Raw genomic sequence first — 14,619 nt, forward strand, 5'->3', positions numbered from 1 at the left:
AGAGTTGATGTTGGACAAGGAAGACAACATAATGAGTTATGTTTTCTTATATCCGAAATAAAGTATATTGTCATGGATCGTCCAACATGTTGAGCTTGCCTTTCCCTCTCATGCTAGCCAAATTCTTTGCACCAAGTAGAGATACTACTTGTGCTTCCGAATATCCTTAAACCCAGTTTTGCCATGAGAGTCCACCATACCTACCTATGGATTGAGTAAGATCCTTCAAGTAAGTTGTCATTGTTGTATGCAATAAAAATTGCTCTCTAAATATGTATGACTTATTAGTGTGGAGAAAATAAACTTTATACGATCTTGTGATATGGAAGCAATAAAAGCGACGGATTGCATAATAAAGGTCCATATCACAAGTGGCAATATAAAGTGACGTTCTTTTGCATTAAGGTTTCGTGCATTCAACCACAAAAACACATGACAACCTCTGTTTCCCTCTGCGAAGGGCCTATCTTTTACTTTTGCCCTATACCTTATACAAGAGTCATGGTGATCTTCACCTTTCCTTTTTTTTACATTTTATCCTTTGGCAAGCACATTGTGTTGGAAAGATCTTGATATATATATATATATATATATATATATATATATATATATATATATATATATATATATCCAATTGGATGTAAGTTAGCATGAATTATTATTGTTGACATTACCCTTGAGGTAAAAAGTTGGGAGGCAACACTATAAGCCCCTATCTTTCTCTGTGTCCGATTAAAACTCCATACCCATAAGTATTGCGTGAGTGTTAGCAATTGTGAAAGACTAAATGATAGTTGAGTATGTGGACTTGCTGAAAAGCTCTTATATTGACTCTTTCCGATGTTATGATAAATTGCAATTGCTTGAATGACCGAGATCATAGTTTGTTAGTTCTCAATGAATTTCTGATTCATACTTTACATTGTGGATAGATTATTACTTGAGCATAAGAAATCATATGACAATATCTATATTTGTTGATGTTATAAGAATGATCATGATGCGCTCATGTCCGTATTTTATTTTTATCGACACCTCTATCTCTAAACACGTGGACATATTTTTCGTTATCGGCTTCCGCTTGAGGACAAGCGAGGTCTAAGCTTGGGGGAGTTGATATGTCCATTTTGCATCATGCTTTTATATCGATATTTATTGCATTATGGGCTGTTATTACACGTTATGTCACAATACTTATACCTATTCTCTCTTATTTTACAAGGTTTACATGAAGAGGGAGAATGCCAGCAGCTGGAATTCTGGGCTGGAAAAGGAGCAAATATTAGAGACCTATTCTGCACAGCTCCAAAAGTACTGAAACTTCACGGAAGTTATTTTGGGAATTAATAAAAAATACTAGCGAAAGAAAGTACCAGAGGGGGCCCACACCCTGGCCACGAGGGTGGGGGCGCGCCCCCTGCCTCGTGGGCCCCCCTGGCAGGCCTCCGGTGCACATCTTCTACTATATGAAGTCTTTTATCATGGAAAAAATCAGAAGGAAGCTTTCGGGAAGAAACTCCACCGCCACGAGGCGGAACCAATCTAGTGCTCCGGCAGAGCTGTTCTTCCGGGGAAACTTCCCTCCGGGAGGGGGAAATCATCGCCATCGTCATCACCAACGATCCTCTCATCGGGAGGGGGTCAATCTCCATCAACATCTTCACCAGCACCATCTCCTCTAAAACCCTAGTTCATCTCTTGTATCCAATCTTTATCCCAAAGCCTCAGATTGGTACCTGTGGGTTGCTAGTAGTGTTGATTACTCCTTGTAGTTGATGCTAGTTGGTTTATTTGGTGGAAGATCATATGTTCATATCCTTTATGTGTTGGAAATATGCCCTTCACATCCGGACCTGAATGTAGCAGATCCGTTGACTAAACCTCTCCCTAGAGCAAAACATGATCAACACCAGAACTCTATGGGTGTTCGATTCATCACAATGTAACTAGATTATTGACTCTAGTGCAAGTGGGAGACTGTTGGAAATATGCCCTAGAGGCAATAATAAAATGGTTATTATTATATTTCCTTGTTCATGATAATTGTCTATTGTTCATGCTATAATTGTGTTATCCGGAAATCGTAATACATGTGTGAATACATAGAACACAACATGTCCCTAGTGAGCCTCTAGTTGACTAGCTCGTTGATCAACAGATAGTCATGGTTTCCTGACTATGGACATTGGATGTCATTGATAACGGGATCCATCATTAGGAGAATGATGTGATGGACAAGACCCAATCCTAAGCATAGCACAAGATCGTGTAGTTCGTTTGCTAGAGCTTTTCCAAATGTCAAGTATCATTTCCTTAGACCATGAGATTGTGCAACTCCCGGATACCATAGGAGTGCTTTGGGTGTGCCAAACGTCACAACGTAACTGGGTGGCTATAAAGGTGCACTACGGGTATCTCTGAAAGTGTCTGTTGGGTTGGCACGAATCGAGACTGGGATTTGTCACTCCGTATGACGGAGAGGTATCTCTGGGCCCACTCGGTAATGCATCATCATAATGAGCTCAATGTGACCAAGTGTTTGGTCACGGGATCATGCATTACGGTACGAGTAAAGTGACTTGCCGGTAACGAGATTGAACAAGGTATTGGGATACCGACTATCGAATCTCGGGCAAGTAACGTATCGATTGACAAAGGGAATTGTATATGGGATTGATTGAATCCTCGACATCGTGGTTCATCCGATGAGATCATCGTGGAACATGTGGGAGCCTACATGGGTATCCAGATCCCGCTGTTGGTTATTGACCGGAGAGTCGTCTCGGTCATGTCTGCATGTCTCCCGAACCCGTAGGGTCTACACACTTAAGGTTCGGTGACGCTAGAGTTGTAGAGATATTAGTATGCGGTTAACCGAAAGTTGTTCGGAGTCCCGGATGAGATCCCAGACGTCACGAGGAGTTCCGGAATGGTCCGGAGGTAAAGATTTATATATGGGAAGTCCTATTTTGGCCACCGGAAAATGTTCGGGATTTTTCGGTATTGTACCGGGAAGGTTCTAGAAGGTTCCAAAGTGGGGCCCACCTGCATGGGGGGACCCACATGAACGTGGGTAGTGGGGGCAAGGCCCCACACCCCTGGTCAAGGCGCACCAACATCCCACCTTAGAAGGAATAAGATCATATCCCGAAGGGATAAGATCAAGATCCCTAAAAAAGGGGATAACAAGCGGTGGGGAAGGGAAATGATGGGATTTCTTTCCCCCACCTTTGCCAACGCCCCAATGGACTTGGAGGGCAAGAAACCAGCCCCCTCCACCCCTATATATAGTGGGGAGGCGCATGGGAGCAGCACCTAAGCCCCTGGCGCCTCCCTCTCCCTCCCGTGACACCTCTCCCTCTCGTTGGGCTTGGCGAAGCCCTGCCGAGATCCCCGCTGCTTCCACCACCACGCCGTCGTGCTGCTGGATCTCCATCAACCTCTCCCTCCCCTTGCTGGATCAAGAAGGAGAAGACGTCTTCCCCAACCGTACGTGTGTTGAACGCGGAGGTGCCGTCCGTTCGGCGCTCGGTCATCGGTGATTTGGATCACGACGAGTACGACTCCATCAACCCCGTTCACTTGAATGCTTCCGCTCGCGATCTACAAGGGTATGTAGATGCACTCTTTTCCCTCTCGTTGCTAGAAGACTCCATAGATTGTTCTTGGTGATGCGTAGAATTTTTTTTAATTTCTGCAACGATCTCCAACAGTGGCATCATGAGCTAGGTCTATGCGTAGTTTCTATGCACGAGTAGAACACAAACTTGTTGTGGGCGTAGGTGTTGTCAATTTTCTTGCCACTACTAGTCTTATCTTGTTTCGGCGGCATCGTGGGATGAAGCGGCCCGGACCGACCTTACACGTACGCTTACATGAGACAGGTTCCACCGACTGACATGCACTAGTTGCATAAGGTGGCTAGCGGGTGTCTGTCTCTCCCACTTTAGTCGGATCGGATTCGATGAAAAGGGTCCTTATGAAGGGTAAATAGAAGTTGTCATATCACGTTGTGGTTTTACGTAGGTAAGAAACGTTCTTGCTAGAAACCTATAGAAGCCACGTAAAAACATGCAACAACAATTAGAGGACGTCTAACTTGTTTTTGCAGCATATGCCTTGTGATGTGATATGGCCAAAAGGATGTGATGAATGAAATATATGTGATGTATGAGATTGATCATGTTATTGTAATAGGAATCACGACTTGCATGTCGATGAGTATGACAACCGGTAGGAGCCATAGGAGTTGTCTTTATTTTTTGTATGACCTGCGTGTCATTGAATAACGCCATGTAAATTACTTTACTTTATTGCTAAACACGTTAGCCATAGAAGTAGATGTAATCGTTGGCGTGACAACTTCATGAAGACACGATGATGGAGATCATGGTGTCATGCCGGTGACGAAGATGATCATGGCGCCCCGAAGATGGAGATCAAAGGAGCAATATGATACTGGCCATATCATGTCACTATTTGATTGCATGTGATGTTTATCATGTTTTACATCTTATTTGCTTAGAATGATGGTAGCTTACATAAGATGATCCCTCGCAATAATTTCAAGAAAGTGTTCCCCCTAATTGTGCACCTTTGCGAAGGTTCGTTGTTTTGAAGCACCACGTGATGATCGGGTGTGATAGATTCTAACGTTCGAATACAATGGGTGTAAGCCAGATTTACACACGCAATACACTTAGGTTGACTTGACGAGCCTAGCATGTACAGACATGGCCTCGGAACACGGAAGACCGAAAGGTCGAGCATGAGTCGTATAGAAGATACGATCAACATGAAGATGTTCACCGATGTTGACTAGCCCGTCTCACGTGATGATCGGACACGGCCTAGTTGACTCGGATCATGTTTCACTTAGATGACTTGAGGGATGTCTATCTGAGTGGGAGTTCATTGAATAATTTGATTAGATGAACTTAATTATCATGAACTTAGTCTAAAATCTTTACAATATGTCTTGTAGATCAAATGGCCCACGCTAATGTTGCCCTCAACTTCAACGCGTTCCTAGAGAAAACCAAGCTGAAAGATGATGGCAGCAACTATACGGACTGGGTCCGGAACCTGAGGATCATCCTCATAGCTGCCAAGAAAGATTATGTCCTAGAAGCACCGCTAGGTGACGCACCCATCCCAGAGAACCAAGACGTTATGAACGCTTGGCAGCAGCGTGCTGATGATTACTCCCTCGTTCAGTGCGGCATGCTTTACAGCTTAGAACCAGGGCTCCAAAAGCGTTTTGAGCAACACGGAGCATATGAGATGTTCCAAGAGCTGAAAATGGTTTTCCATGCTCATGCCCGGGTCGAGAGATATGAAGTCTCCGACAAGTTCTTCAGTTGTAAGATGGAGGAAAATAGTTCTGTCAGTGAGCACATACTCAAAATGTCTGGGTTACACAACCGCTTGACTCAGCTGGGAGTTAATCTCCCGGATGACGCGGTCATTAACAGAATTCTTCAGTCGCTTCCACCAAGCTACAAGAGCTTTGTGATGAACTTCAATATGCAGGGGATGGAAAAGACCATTCCTGAGGTATATTCAATGCTGAAATCAGCGGAGGTGGAGATCAAAAAGGAACATCAAGTGTTGATGGTAAATAAAACCACTAAGTTCAAGAAAGGCAAGGGTAAGAAGAACTTCAAGAAGGACGGCAAGGGAGTTGCCGCGCCCAGTAAGCCAGTTGCCGGGAAGAAGCCAAAGAATGGACCCAAGCCTGAGACTGAGTGCTTTTATTGCAAGGGAAGTGGTCACTGGAAGCGAAACTGCCCCAAGTACTTAGCGGACAAGAAGGCCGGCAACACCAAAGGTATATGTGATATACATGTTATTGATGTGTACCTTACCAGCACTCGTAGTAGCTCCTGGGTATTTGATACCGGTGCGGTTGCTCATATTTGTAACTCAAAGCAGGAGCTGCGGAATAAACGGAGACTCGCAAAGGACGAGGTGACGATGCGCGTCGGGAATGGTTCCAAGGTCGATGTGATCGCCGTCGGCACGCTACCTCTACATTTACCTACGAGATTAGTTTTAAACCTCAATAATTGTTATTTAGTGCCAGCTTTGAGCATGAACATTGTATCAGGATCTCGTTTAATTCGAGATGGCTACTCATTTAAATCCGAGAATAATGGTTGTTCTAGTTATATGAGAGATATGTTTTATGGTCATGCCCCGCTGGTTAATGGTTTATTCTTAATGAATCTCGAATGTAGTGTTACACATATTCATAGTGTGAATACCAAAAGATGTAAGGTTGATAATGATAGTCCCACATACTTGTGGCACTGCCATCTTGGTCACATTGGTGTCAAACGCATGAAGAAGCTCCATGCAGATGGACTTTTGGAGTCTCTTGATTACGAATCATTTGACACGTGTGAACCATGCCTCATGGGTAAGATGACCAAGACTCCGTTCTCCGGAACAATGGAGCGAGCAACCAACTTATTGGAAATCATACATACTGATGTGTGCGGTCCAATGAGTGTTGAGGCTCGCGGTGGCTATCATTATGTTCTCACTCTCACTGATGACTTGAGTAGATATGGGTATGTCTACCTAATGAAACACAAGTCTGAGACCTTTGAAAAGTTCAAGGAATTTCAGAGTGAGGTTGAGAATCAACGTGACAGGAAAATAAAGTTCTTACGATCAGATCGTGGAGGGGAATATTTGAGTCACGAATTTGGCACACACTTAAGGAAATGTGGAATAGTTTCACAACTCATGCCGCCTGGAACACCTCAGCGAAATGGTGTGTCCGAACGTCGTAATCGCACTCTATTGGATATGGTGTGATCTATGATGTCTCTTACCGATCTACCGCTCTCATTTTGGGGCTATGCTTTAGAGACTGCCGCATTCACTTTAAATAGGGCTCCGTCGAAATCCGTTGAGACGACACCGTATGAATTATGGTTTGGGAAGAAACCTAAGCTGTCATTTCTAAAAGTTTGGGGATGCGATGCTTATGTCAAGAAACTTCAACCTGAAAAGCTCGAACCCAAGTCGGAAAAATGCGTCTTCATAGGATACTCTAAGGAAACCATTGGGTATACCTTCTACCTCAGATCCGAAGGCAAGATCTTTGTTGCCAAGAACGGGTCCTTTCTGGAGAAAGAGTTTCCCTCGAAAGAAGTAAGTGGGAGGAAAGTGGAACTTGATGAAGTACTACCTCTTGAACCGGAAAGTAGCACAGCTCAGGAAGATGTTCCTGTGGTGCCTGCACCGACTAGAGAGGAAGTTAATGATGATGATGATCAAGGTACTTCGGATCAAGCTCCTACTGAACTTCGTAGGTCCACAAGGACACGTTCCGCGCCAGAGTGGTATGGCAACCCTGTCTTGGAAATCATGTTGTTAGACAACGGTGAACCTTCGAACTATGAAGAAGCAATGGCGGGCCCAGATTCCGACAAATGGCTTGAAGCCATGCAATCCGAGATAGGATCCATGTATGAAAACAAAGTGTGGACTTTGACAAACTTGCCCGATGATCGGCGAGCGATAGAAAACAAATGGATCTTTAATAAGAAGACAGACGCGGATGGTAATGTTACCATCTATAAAGCTCGACTTGTCGCTAAGGGTTATCGACAAGTTCAAGGGGTTGACTACGATGAGACTTTCTCACCCGTAGCGAAGCTGAAGTCCGTCCGAATCATGTTAGCAATTGCCGCATACTATGATTATGAGATATGGCAAATGGACGTCAAAACGGCATTCCTTAACGGCTTTCTTAAGGAAGAATTGTATATGATGCAGCCGGAAGGTTTTGTCGATCCTAAGAATGCTAACAAGGTATGCAAGCTCCAGCGCTCCATCTATGGGCTGGTGCAAGCATCTCGGAGTTGGAACATTCGATTTGATGAGATGATCAAAGCGTTTGGGTTTACACAGACTTATGGAGAAGACTGTGTTTACAAGAAAGTGAGTGGGAGCTCTGTAGCATTTCTCATATTATATGTGGATGACATACTGTTGATGGGAAATGATATAGAATTCTTGGGAAGCATAAAGGCCTACTTGAACAAGTGTTTTTCAATGAAGGACCTTGGAGAAGCTGCTTATATATTAGGCATCAAGATCTATAGAGATAGATCAAGACGCCTCATTGGTCTTTCACAAAGTACGTACCTTGACAAGATATTGAAGAAGTTCAATATGGATCAGTCGAAGAAGGGGTTCTTGCCTGTATTGCAAGGTGTGCAATTGAGCATGGCTCAATGCCCGACCACGGCAGAAGATAGAGAAAAGATGAGTGTCGTCCCCTATGCCTCGGCCATAGGGTCTATTATGTATGCCATGCTGTGTACCAGACCTGATGTAAACCTTGCCGTAAGTTTGGTAGGAAGGTACCAAAGTAATCCCGGCATGGTACACTGGACAGCGGTCAAGAATATCCTGAAGTACCTGAAGAGGACTAAGGATATGTTTCTCGTTTATGGAGGTGACGAAGAGCTCGTCGTAAAGGGTTACGTCGATGCTAGTTTCGACACAGATCTGGATGACTCTAAGTCACAAACCGGATACGTGTATATTTTGAATGGTGGGGCAGTAAGCTGGTGCAGTTGCAAGCAAAGCGTTGTGGCGGGATCTACATGTGAAGCGGAATACATGGCGGCCTCAGAGGCAGCACAAGAAGCAATCTGGGTGAAGGAGTTCATTACCGACCTAGGAGTTATTCCCAATGCGTCGGGCCCGATGACTCTCTTCTGTGACAACACTGGAGCTATTGCCCTTGCCAAGGAGCCCAGGTTTCACAGGAAGACCAGGCATATCAAGCGTCGCTTCAACTCCATTCGTGAAAATGTTCAAAATGGAGACATAGATATTTGTAAAGTACATCCGGACCTGAATGTAGCAGATCCGTTGACTATACCTCTCCCTAGAGCAAAACATGATCAACACCAGAACTCTATGGGTGTTCGATTCATCACAATGTAACTAGATTATTGACTCTAGTGCAAGTGGGAGACTGTTGGAAATATGCCCTAGAGGCAATAATAAAATGGTTATTATTATATTTCCTTGTTCATGATAATTGTCTATTGTTCATGCTATAATTGTGTTATCCGGAAATCGTAATACATGTGTGAATACATAGACCACAACATGTCCCTAGTGAGCCTCTAGTTGACTAGCTCGTTGATCAACAGATAGTCATGGTTTCCTGACTATGGACATTGGATGTCATTGATAACGGGATCACATCATTAGGAGAATGATGTGATGGACAAGACCCAATCCTAAGCATAGCACAAGATCGTGTAGTTCGTTTGCTAGAGCTTTTCCAAATGTCAAGTATCATTTCCTTAGACCATGAGATTGTGCAACTCTCGGATACCATAGGAGTGCTTTGGGTGTGCCAAACGTCACAACGTAACTGGGTGGCTATAAAGGTGCACTACGGGTATCTCCGAAAGTGTCTGTTGGGTTGGCACGAATCGAGACTGGGATTTGTCACTCTGTATGACGGAGAGGTATCTCTGCGCCCACTCGGTAATGCATCATCATAATGAGCTCAATGTGACCAAGTGTTTCGTCACGGGATCATGCATTACGGTACGAGTAAAGTGACTTGCCGGTAATGAGATTGAACAAGGTATTGGGATACCGACGATCGAATCTCGGGCAAGTAACGTACCGATTGACAAAGGGAATTGTATACGGGATTGATTGAATCCTCGACATCGTGGTTCATCCGATGAGATCATCGTGGAACATGTGGGAGCCTACATGGGTATCCAGATCCCGTTGTTGGTTATTGACCGGAGAGTCGTCTCGGTCATGTCTGCATGTCTCCCGAATCCGTAGGGTCTACACACTTAAGGTTCGGTGACGCTAGAGTTGTAGAGATATTAGTATGCGGTTAACCGAAAGTTGTTCGGAGTCCTGGATGAGATCCCGGACGTCACGAGGAGTTCCGGAATGGTCCGGAGGTAAAGATTTATATATGGGAAGTCCTATTTTGGCCACCGGAAAATGTTCGGGATTTTTCGGTATTGTACCGGGAAGGTTCTAGAAGGTTCTGAAGTGGGGCCCACCTGCATGGGGGGACCCACATGAACGTGGGTAGTGGGGGCAAGGCCCCACACCCCTGGTCAAGGCGCACCAAGATCCCACCTTAGAAGGAATAAGATCATATCCCGAAGGGATAAGATCAAGATCCCTAAAAAAGGGGATAACAATCGGTGGGGAAGGGAAATGATGGGATTTCTTTCCCCCACCTTTGCCAACGCCCCAATGGACTTGGAGGGCAAGAAACCAGCCCCCTCCACCCCTATATATAGTGGGGAGGCGCATGGGAGCAGCACCTAAGCCCCTGACGCCTCCCTCTCCCTCCCGTGACACCTCTCCCTCTCGCTGAGCTTGGCGAAGCCCTGCCGAGATCCCCGCTGCTTCCACCACCACGCCGTCGTGCTGCTGGATCTCCATCAACCTCTCCCTCCCCTTGCTGGATCAAGAAGGAGAAGACGTCTTCCCCAACCGTACGTGTGTTGAACGCGGAGGTGCCGTCCGTTCGGCGCTCGGTCATCAGTGATTTGGATCACGACGAGTACGGCTCCATCAACCCCGTTCACTTGAACGCTTCCGCTCGCGATCTACAAGGGTATGTAGATGCACTCTTTTCCCTCTCGTTGCTAGAAGACTCCATAGATTGTTCTTGGTGATGCGTAGAATTTTTTTTAATTTCTGCAACGATCTCCAACATTATGCATATTAATACCCCTCTGGTTATGAACATGAATATGATTTGTGAGTAGTTACGTTTGTTCCTGAGGACATGGGAGAAGTCTTGCTATAAGTAGTCATGTGAATTTGGTATTCGTTCGATATTTTGATGAGATGTATGTTGTCTCTCCTCTAGTGGTGTTATGTGAACGTCGACTACATGACACTTCACCATTGTTTGGGCCTAGAGGAAGGCATTGGGAAGTAATAAGTAGATGATGGGTTGCTAGAGAGACAGAAGCTTAAACCCTAGCTTATGAGTTGCTTCGTAAGGGGCTGATTTGGATCCATATGTTTCATGCTATGGTTAGGTTTACCTTAATACTTCTTTTGTAGTTGCGGATGTTTGCAATAAGGGTTAATCATAAGTGGGATGCTTGTCCAAGAAAGGACAGCACCCAAGCACCGGTCCACCCACATACCAAATTATCAAAGTAACGAACGCGAATCATATGAGCGTGATGAAAACTAGCTTGACGATAATTCCCATGTGTCCTCGGGAGCGCTTTTCTCTATATAAGAGTTTGTCCAGGCTTGTCTTTTGCTACAAAAAGGATTGGGCCATCTTGCTGCACCTTATTTACTTTCATTACTTGTTACCCGTTACAAATTATCTTATCACAAAACTATCTGTTACCGATAATTTTAGTGCTTGCAGAGAATACCTTACTGAAAACCGCTTGTCATTTCCTTCTGCTCCTCGTTGGGTTCGACACTCTTACTTATCAAAAGGACTACGATAGATCCCCTATACTTGTGGGTCATCAGTAGGCTAGAGCAAAGCTTAAGACATCTTCTCCTTCTTGATTCCTGATGCCATAGCCAAAACCCCCATGCGCCCCTTCAAAACCTGTGTTAAATGTACCCACGTGGCCATTGAGGTCTCCTCCTATGAAGAGCTTCTCACCAATCGGTACACTCCTAACCATGTCTTCCAGGCCTCCCTAGAACTCCCTCTTGGTGTTCTCATTGTGGCCTACTTGCGGGGCATACGCGCTGATAACATTGAGAACCAAGTCCTCAACTACCAGCTTGACCAGGATAATCCGGTCCCCACGTCTCTTGACGTCTACCACTCCATACTTGAGGCTCTTGTTGATCAAGATGCCTACGCCATTTCTGTTTGCTGCCGTGCCCGTGTACCACAGCTTGAAGCCAGTATCCTCCACCTCCTTCGCCTTCTGTCCTCTCCATTTGGTTTCTTGGACGCAAAGGATATCAACACCTCTCCTCACCACTTCATCAACTAGCTCCTGAAGCTTCCCTCTCAGAGACCCTACGTTCCAGCTACCTAAGCGAATCCTCCTAGGCTCGGCTAGCTTCCTTACCCTTCGCACTCGTCGACTCAAATGCGAAGACCCTTGCTCATTATCCACTACATCCGGGCGCCGATGTAGCGCGCCACTAAGGATGCGACGACCCGATCCTCGCTCACTTGCCACCGTATCCGGATCAAGATACGGCGCGCCACCTTGGGGGTGACGGCCCGGCCCTTGCCCATTTTCCACCACACCGGGTTCCGATGTAGTGCGTCGCTGAGAGGGTTACGCCCCAACGAAAATCTTTTGGGTTTCATCTCCATAAGAGTGGCTAAGTTTTTACGTTGGCTCGCCAAGCCTATCACACCCCTCCTCCTTTACCCGGGCTTGGGACCGGCTACATTGAGACAACATAGGCGGAGTTCCCATGTGTCATTGACTAGATTGAGAAAAAACCCTAAGCTACAGGGCGCTAAGTATAGGTTGTCAAGTATATTTGTTGTCGTCTCTATCCTCGCGCCTTCATCCACCTTCAAAAGGGAAAATGCCTAGGTGTCGCGATGACTACAAGGTGTGGCATGGTCGTGGTCGTGGCTGCCCTATGCAACGTCCGGCTACTCCAACGAGCAACACATGTGCTCCGCCAATGAAAAGAGTGAAGCATGAGAAGCGTCCCATTTGGTGAATAATTTTGCACTCCACATTAACACCTTTTTTTAAATATCTATGATGAATGTGTATGATGTATGAATGGATTATTTGAATGTCCTGATGATTGTTTAGTCAACTTTAAACATGTTGAAATATAAATGCCGAGACGGGAACAATTTAAAACCCAAGATGCGAGTAGGGGTGCGGGTTTGGGCAAAAAATATTAAGACGGGTGCGGGTTTGGGCACCCATTACCCGTACCCATAGCCTGCGGGTGCTATGTAGATATGCTCCTATGAAATGAATTCTACTCCCTCCGTAAACTAATATAAGAGCGTTTAGAATACTAAAGTAGTTATCTAAACGCTCTTATATTAGTTTACAGATGGAGTAGTTTGGTAAAGCATTTATGGTCAGATCCTGAAATTCTTTGCTAAAAGGGTCAATTTTTTTTTTTGAACTATTGGAACTCCGACAAACGGAACGGGACCGAAACTGTCCTGCACCAATCTTGCAGCCGAATTTCGGAAGCCCCCGTCGCTGCTGCGTCGCGGCAGAGGAAAATCGTCCGCCCGCCGCGTGACGCCTCCCCCTCTCCCAAGTTCCTCCCCATAATCCTAGCCCCGGCCGCCATCGCCGGCCATGGCGGCGCCCCGCGAGCTGGACCTCTCCGACGAGGTCGAGGGCGTGATGGACGGCACCATCGACTTCGTCTTCCGCCTCGTCGGCGACCCCATCCCCCTCCTACCCTCCGCCTCCGCCCCGCTCCCCCTCTTCGACCTCCAGTCCCCTCCCGCGCGCCCGCTCGCCGTCTCCGACCTCCACGCCGCCGTCTTCCTCGCTCACCCCAACGGTAAGCGGCCCCAATCACCGACCAGCCAAGCGCCCGCCTCTGCATTCCTGTCGGCCTCACCGCCTAGGGTTTCCCGCTCTCTGTTTCCAGGGTTTATCGCCGCGAGGACGAAGGCGTTGATCGAGGCCAGCAAGGAGGCCAGGGAGAAGGGCAAGGCGAGCACCCGCTGCGCCCAGGACTGCTGCGTCACCGACGTGCCCCTCCCCGGCGTCACTCTCCTAGCGCTCTCCCGCGACCAGTCCGTGCTAGCTGCCTGCACGGGCAGTGAGATCCAGTTCTTCTCGGCTACTTCCTTGCTCACTGATAAGGTTGGACGGTTGGACCATCTTTTCCAGTTCCCCACAAAATCGTGTGAACAATGCAATGTCAGTCCAGGGCAGCGTAACAGGACAATGCCACAATAGAATATTAGAATGGGATTATCTGTTCTGTTGCAGTGCATTTTTTCACAGCATGTTCGGAGTTTGATATTTGTGTAAGAACAAGCTGCTAGTAATGAGTAATGAGCTAATGGCATTGATGGTGTTTATCAGTTTTTTAATGCTTTGGCGATTCCTGGCAATGACCAGTTTTACTGGTTGAGTGCTTGTTGATCCTGGTGATGGATATGGTCTGGGTTGCCGTATAATAAATCGTAGTTTTACTGTTTTCAACAGTAGCTGCCTTTTCCAAGATTACCGTTGTCTAATAATTTTGCTCTACAGGATATCAAGCCGTCATCATCATGTAGCATGGGACGATCTGGCACTGTCAAAGATTTCAAATGGCTAGATAATGCCTCTATTGTACTCTCAAATGGTGGATTGCTATCTCATGGGAGTTTGGGGCAAGGCCTGAAGGATGTTGATGCTGGTTTGTCTCTTTTCCTACCCTTTTCCTGGGTTAACATTCTTCGACTTATGTAACTTCTACCATATGACAAGAAATCATGCTCTAGGATACCTGTCAGTTGGTTTGTTAGAAAAGCAAGTGGTTAGCTTTTAATAATCCACTGATTTTGACATATGAGTACTTATATCATAGAGCATGTCAATTGTTCGACTGCTACATTATTGAGGATCAATACAACAAGAAATTAATGTAATAGTGCTATAA

The 14,619-nt window shown here is 45.9% G+C and overlaps 1 protein-coding gene across 4 annotated transcripts in view; it reads left to right on the plus strand.

Moving 5' to 3' along the window:
- Positions 1 to 13,172: 13,172 nt before the first annotated feature.
- LOC123051435 (nuclear pore complex protein NUP214) overlaps positions 13,173 to 14,619 on the plus strand; it is a 10,344-nt gene continuing 8,897 nt past the window's right edge. For 3 of the 4 annotated variants that reach the window (XR_006424137.1, XR_006424138.1, XM_044474298.1), the window contains exons 1-3: positions 13,173 to 13,524; positions 13,615 to 13,832; positions 14,229 to 14,376. Coding sequence is in view for 2 of the 4 variants with exons in the window: in XM_044474298.1 (XP_044330233.1) it covers positions 13,314 to 13,524; positions 13,615 to 13,832; positions 14,229 to 14,376 (577 nt within the window). In the remaining 2 variants the exon portion in view is untranslated. The remainder of the gene's footprint in view (positions 13,525 to 13,614; positions 13,833 to 14,228; positions 14,377 to 14,619) is intronic. The other variant, XM_044474297.1, reaches the window with a different exon arrangement.

This window comes from Triticum aestivum, chromosome 2D, assembly GCF_018294505.1.
Source record: "Triticum aestivum cultivar Chinese Spring chromosome 2D, IWGSC CS RefSeq v2.1, whole genome shotgun sequence".
In the NCBI taxonomy this organism is placed as follows: Eukaryota; Viridiplantae; Streptophyta; class Magnoliopsida; order Poales; family Poaceae; genus Triticum; species Triticum aestivum.